Genomic DNA, 6,000 nt, shown 5'->3' on the forward strand with positions numbered 1-6,000 from the left:
CCAAAGAAAAGGATCCCCTGCTGTGTTCTCCCAAGGCCCCCATGGCAGGCTACAAGGTGGCAAGAGAAACTGTCTCACATAAAAAGGAAGGCCAGGGAACCAGTTCTGAGGTCCAAAGGCCACCCCCCCCTCCCCAAGCAGTAGAAGACCAAAGGGCAGAGCAGGGATTCAGGCCAGGAAAGTCAACATCTCATGAGGAAGTATAAGGTCAGGGATTGAAATCATAGTGGGACACAGCCTGGATCACCAAGCTTAGGCAAGTCTTTTGTTGGCTCTGTCCCCTGCCCTAGGGCTGAGGCCCTCACTGATGGGCTGGGACCAGCCTCCCCCTCTGCCTCAGCCATCCCAACCTCCCAGAGGCCCCACTGTGACCTGACTTCCCCAGCATGTCTTTGGTAGACCTGGTGAAGCAGGAGGAGATGGCCAACAGGAACTAAGCCCAGAAGCTCCCTTGATTGCCTGGGCCTGGCTTTCCTCATTCCCTCTTGGCCTCCTCTACCTTAAATCTATGAACTTCCAATTCCCCTTCCCTACTCTTCCCTAAGGGCTCTCTGGAGGCCACTGCCTCACCCATTAAGCCAGGATTGAGCTGCCAGGCTACCCAGGACCAGCCCTGCCACACCCCCACCTGACCCACTCTGCCTACAGCCTCCCTGCCTGGCCTGACTGACCTCTGAGCCTTGGGCCTGGGGGGAACCATGGCTAGATCTGATCTCATGGAGAGGACTTCCCCTCCAGCACCCCTCCTCCTCCCCAGGGCAGTTCCTAGTTAAGGTTTCCCATGTACACAGATCTTCTACACCTGGACATTATTTAAGCTTATTTACCTCTCCATCCACTCCCTGAAGGAACAGACAGCTGCCATGTAATGGACAGAAGGCTGGGGTTGGAATCCTGGCTCTGACTTTCTAAGGTTCTACTAACCTGGGTCACCATAACAATTCACTGGACCTCTCTGGGGTTTCAGACCCACTTCTGACATCCCTTTCAGGACTGGGGCCTAGGATGGATCCTTGGAGACAAGCTGCCCTGTACCTAAAGATGCCACTTCTAGTCCTCCCTGGTGGGAAAAGGAAGGGAGGATTGAGGGGCTTTGAGGGCTCTCTCTAATTGGGAGGAGGAAGGGGATCAGGCTGAAACCACTGCTCTCCCTCCATGAGGCAGCTTCCCCAACGAGGAAGAGGCTGCCTCAGGAGGAAAGGATCAGTTCTCCAGCACTGGCTGGCTGGATGCCCAGGAGTCCTGAATGTTGTCCAGGGGACTGGCGCTCAGGCCTGGGCGGGAACGAGGCATCTGCAGCCCCCTCCAGCTCCGGGGGTGTGTGATTGGAAAATTCCACGATTCTAGGCTTGCAGCCCTGGGAGCTGAAGCTCCTTATTGCCCTCCCGGCCCCTTCCCCCTTCCCAAAGGGCCCACCAGCCTGGCCTGCCACTCACAGGGATTAACTTGCCAGCCCTTCCTCCTCTGCAGATTTCAAGCCTTTCCCCAAGGCTGCTCCCTTTGCTCCTCTCAATCAGCCCAGACAGTTTTCTCTTCCCAGAGACTCTCAATTGGACTTTATGCTCCCTGCCCAGCCCTGGTTCACACAGGAGTAGCTTTGTGGGCAGGCTTGCTGGCTAGGCTCCTTCACACAATCCTTCCTTAGTACAAACTTGAGCATATCTAAACCAGCACGGAAATACTCACTGCTCGTGTCCCAGACAGACTGGAGGACTCTGGAACCAACCTAGATTTGGATTGGGATACTTTGGGGGCGGGGGCGGACGGGGCGGAGGGACGGCACGGCACTTGGGGGGACGACGACAACAAGACGCCCCAGCACGAAAGAGCCCCGTCCCCTTGCGAGGGCTGACGTGCTGCCGGGGTCTCCTAGAGACACGCGCGCACATCTCCCATAATCGGCTAGAAGAAGAGCCATCAGCCCCAGCATCATCTTGGCACACAGGCAGGCTGACGTCACCGCGCAGCTCCCTCCCTGGACTGGGACTTGGGAGAGGGGAGGGGCAGCGCCACGCGGCTCCCGCGCCCCCTTCTTTCCCCAAGCAGCCAGTGGGGCGGGGGGGGTGTCGGGGAGGGGGGAGGACGGATCAGGGGGACGGACGGAGGGAAGGTGGGGGGCGCAGCCACGGAAGGCCGTCTCTATGGTGAGGAGGAGGCGGCGGCGGAGGAGGTGGAGAAGTGCGACCGCAGCGGCCCCAGCGCAGGTACCAAAGTACAGGGGGGCGAAAAAGGTGCTTTAGGAGGAGAATCTGAAACCCGCTGGATGAGAAGCTGCTGCCTGTTGGCGCCCGAAGCCCCCCCGCCGCGCGCCCCGCCTCTGCCCACCATGCCCGCTGCCCACGCCGACCAGAGCCCGCGGATTCGGGAAGTTTGGGCTTGCAACCTGGACGAGGAGATGAAGAAAATGCGTCCCGTTATCCAGCAGTACAATTACGTGGCCATGGACACGGAGTTTCCAGGTGTGGTGGCCAGACCCGTGGGGGAATTCAGAAGCTATGCGGACTACCAGTACCAACTCCTGAGATGCAATGTCGACTGGCTGAAGATCATCCAGCTGGGACTGACGTTTATGAATGAGCAAGGAGAGTGCCCCCCAGGAACCTCCACGTGGCAGTTCAATTTCAAATTCAATTTGAAGGAGGACATGTATGCCCAAGACTCCATCGAGCTGCTCACCATGTCCGGGATCCAGTTCAAGAAGCATGAGGAAGAAGGTATCGAGGCACAGTATTTTGCGGAGCTCCTGATGACATCGGGAGTGGTGCTATGTGAAGGGGTCAAGTGGCTATCCTTCCACAGCGGTTATGACTTTGGCTACTTCATCAAGATCCTCACCAACTCTCCCTTGCCCGAAGAAGCTCACGACTTCTTCGAGATCCTTCGACTTTTCTTCCCCGTCATCTATGACATCAAGTACCTCATGAAGAGCTGCAAAAACCTCAGGGGCGGATTGCAGGAAGTGGCCACCCAGCTGGAGCTGGAGCGCATTGGCTCCCAGCACCAGGCGGGGTCCGACTCCTTGCTCACGGGAATGGCCTTTTTCAAGATGAGAGAAATGTTCTTCGAAGACCACATTGACGACGCCAAGTACTCTGGATACTTGTACGGCCTTGGTTCTGGAGCATCGCACGTCCACCACAAGGCCCTGAGTAGCACCCACAACGGCTTCCAGGGCAGCTTCCAGAACCTCCCGTATGTCCACTATGGCAGAGAACCAGTCTGGGGAGCAGACCAGCAACCATTCATGAGGTGAAACAGAAAACTGAGCTTTATTATTTTTTTTTCCATGCCTAAACTCATGCTTTTATAGCAGGTTTTTATCTCCACTTAAATCCCTTGGTCAATGTAAGGCTTCCTTTTTTTTTTTTGACCCTACCTTCTCAACCTGTTTTCTCTTTTGTCTTTCAGTACTAATTATAGCCATTCCTTCCTACCACAGATCCTGATAAGCAGAAGGGTTTTCAGGTTGAATTTTGCAGTGTATTAATTAATCCACCTGTTAGCAAGTATGTGTGGCCGGGAAAAAATCCATATCATACTCAATCAATCTTTTGGTAAATATGTCTAGTTGGTTTTAGTTTGGCCCTCATCCCTCCTCTTGTCCCATTCCCAGGTTAAGGAGCACTGACTTACTGCCGTTCCTTTTTTGTCTCTTCTAGCATGCAGGAGATGCCGCTGATTGAAGTTGAGGACCATCAGTTCTACACCTATGGAGAGTGATTCCTCTGAGATCCTGTTTTCCCAGAAGGCTGGGGTTTCCCTGAGGTTTGCCAGAAAAGTGATCATTCGCCAAGTTCACACAGCATTCCCTTCTTTTGGACCTATGGAGCAGAGTACTTCACTGTGCTGTAAATTGTTGACTCAGCTAAGCTAACCCAAGAAGGAAAAGAAGAACTTAGTGACTGCTTTTCCTGGTCTTTCATCTCCTAAGCACTTCTAGTGTTCTTGGTTTTGAATTGGTATCTATATGAGATCTGTGACTGACTAAATGTTCCACTCCAGCTTTACACCCCTCAGCAGAGTCCCCTGTGACTGGCTTTCCAAGATCTGTCAGGGAGCTGGCATCCAAGGAGCATCAGCCTGAAGTTCTGTTGACAGCATCTTTCCTTTTATCTCCTTTATGCCTTTAATTCTACTAACTTTTCTTCTTTCTCCTCCCCCTCTTCCCCCACCCTTTTAATATCATCATGTTTACCATGTTCTTGATTTGATGATTCTGCAAGTCAACTTTTAATAGAAAGTCCAAAGACAGCAAACTTACCTTAGGTATATTTTATAGCAAATTAAATTCGAAGAAATAAGATTGTGCTTTTATAGTCGCGAGAAAGACAAAACTAATTCAGAGTCTTGTTGTAGAACAACAAAAAGTCCCCCAAATCAAGTTGAATAATATTAGTCATCTGAGGACTATAATGATTATTTATTTTTGTGTGTATATTTTTGCCATATATTTTCTATCTATTGACAGAAATAATAACTGTGAAGTACTTTCTTAGCCATGCAGACTATGTGGCCAGGCCAGAGCACATGAAGGAAGAACTTGGTCATGGGTAATTAAATACTCGTCAGAAATGATGGATGGCAAGTGTGTATGTGTATGTTATCTGCACTTCAATCAGTAATATTATCTGTTTGCCAGATGGGCTCCCTTGTCCTTTACTACCCTTTTCTCATTAGGTTTGCTAGAACCTTGACTCAGTGGGAAACATGGATTGAGTGAACCTCAAAGGAGGAAAAGTTTATGGGGTGTTGGTGGTAGAGGGAGATGGCAATGGGGAGCAAGGAGTATTCCTTGATGAAGGAGTGGGAGGGAGGGGGGAGGTGAGTGGGGAGAAGAGTGGGGAAATGAGCAAAAGTGCAGCCACAGCCAGGTTTGGTGAGTGCAAGACGAAGGAAGGAGTGGGAAAGAAGGTGGTGTCACTCCTAGTGCCCAGCACAGTGCCATACGCACAGCAGGTATTTGATGAGTGTATGGTTCTTAGACTCTCTGGCTTCCTTCAAGGCTCAGGCCAAGGGACACCTTCTGCAGGAGGCCTTCCCCAGCTCCGTCAGCTGCTAGTGCCTTCCCCTCGCATATTGCCTTCCACCTACTCTTGTCTGTATCTTGTGTGTACCTCGTTATTTACAAGTTGTGTCCCCTGTTAGAATGTGAGCTCCTTGAGAGCACAGATAGTGTTTCTGCCTTTCATTGTATCCCCAGCGCTTAGCACAGTGTTTGGTATACAGTAAGGACTTAATAAATGTTTGTTGACGCATTGCTGTATCTATTGTTTTCTGCAAAGTTCTCCCCTGAGATGGTCGGCACGTCCCTGGGTGGCCATGTGTGTGGGGTCAGGCCCTGGCTGTTTCCTGCTGCTCCCTCTACCTTAAGAGATGGTCAGCAGGGAAGGCTCACTGGCAGTCAGACCCCTGGCCCAAACCCTCCTGCCCCCTGCATGCCCTAGCACTGGTTCAGCATGTGCAGCTCAACAGGAGGCCTGCTGAAGGACTGCTCTGGGCTTTTCAAGCCTGAAGCACTGAGCTCCTGCCTCCCTCTCTATCTTCTTTTTCCTTCCTGTTCTCCTTTCTCCTCTCTGATGCCTCTTCCTCCCCCTCCTCTCCCTGGGCCTCCTCTTCTACCTCATCTCTTTTCCCTCTCCTCCTTCCTCCTCTTCCTTCTTGTCCCTTGCTCTTTCCTTCCTCCCTTTGCCTCCTCCCCATCCTCCCTTTCTTCTCTTCCTCCTCTGCCCTTCTCCATCTTTCCTTCCCTTCCTCCACGCTCTGGATCCTGGACCCTGGTGTCAGCCTGAAAGCCCCTGCACCTGTTACTGCCACCGCCTCATCCCAAGGTGCTACACAGCTGGCAGCAGATCTCTCCTTCTGCAGAAAGGTGCCATCAGTGGGGCATGGAGCAATTTGATTGCCGAGCCCAGATAGAGGGAGCAGCCTTAAAGGTCAAGGTGCTTTAAGGAAAGAGGTGGGTGGTTGGGATTCCCCACAATGGGGGCAGAGTAGGAGGCT

The 6,000-nt window shown here is 52.3% G+C and overlaps 1 protein-coding gene across 1 annotated transcript; it reads left to right on the plus strand.

The window, feature by feature from the left end:
* Positions 1-2,068: 2,068 nt before the first annotated feature.
* LOC138176680 (CCR4-NOT transcription complex subunit 7-like) lies at positions 2,069-5,255 on the plus strand. Its single transcript, XM_069107487.1, has 2 exons — positions 2,069-3,249; positions 3,660-5,255. The coding sequence occupies exons 1-2, from the start codon at positions 2,264-2,266 to the stop codon at positions 3,718-3,720; spliced, it is 1,047 nt and encodes a 348-aa protein (XP_068963588.1). The 5' UTR covers positions 2,069-2,263; the 3' UTR covers positions 3,721-5,255.
* The last annotated feature ends 745 nt before the right edge of the window (positions 5,256-6,000 follow it).

The sequence above is a fragment of the Petaurus breviceps genome, unplaced genomic scaffold, assembly GCF_028583685.1.
Source record: "Petaurus breviceps papuanus isolate PSGF00001 unplaced genomic scaffold, PetGlider_PUasm1.0 90109, whole genome shotgun sequence".
NCBI classification, from domain to species: Eukaryota; Metazoa; Chordata; class Mammalia; order Diprotodontia; family Petauridae; genus Petaurus; species Petaurus breviceps.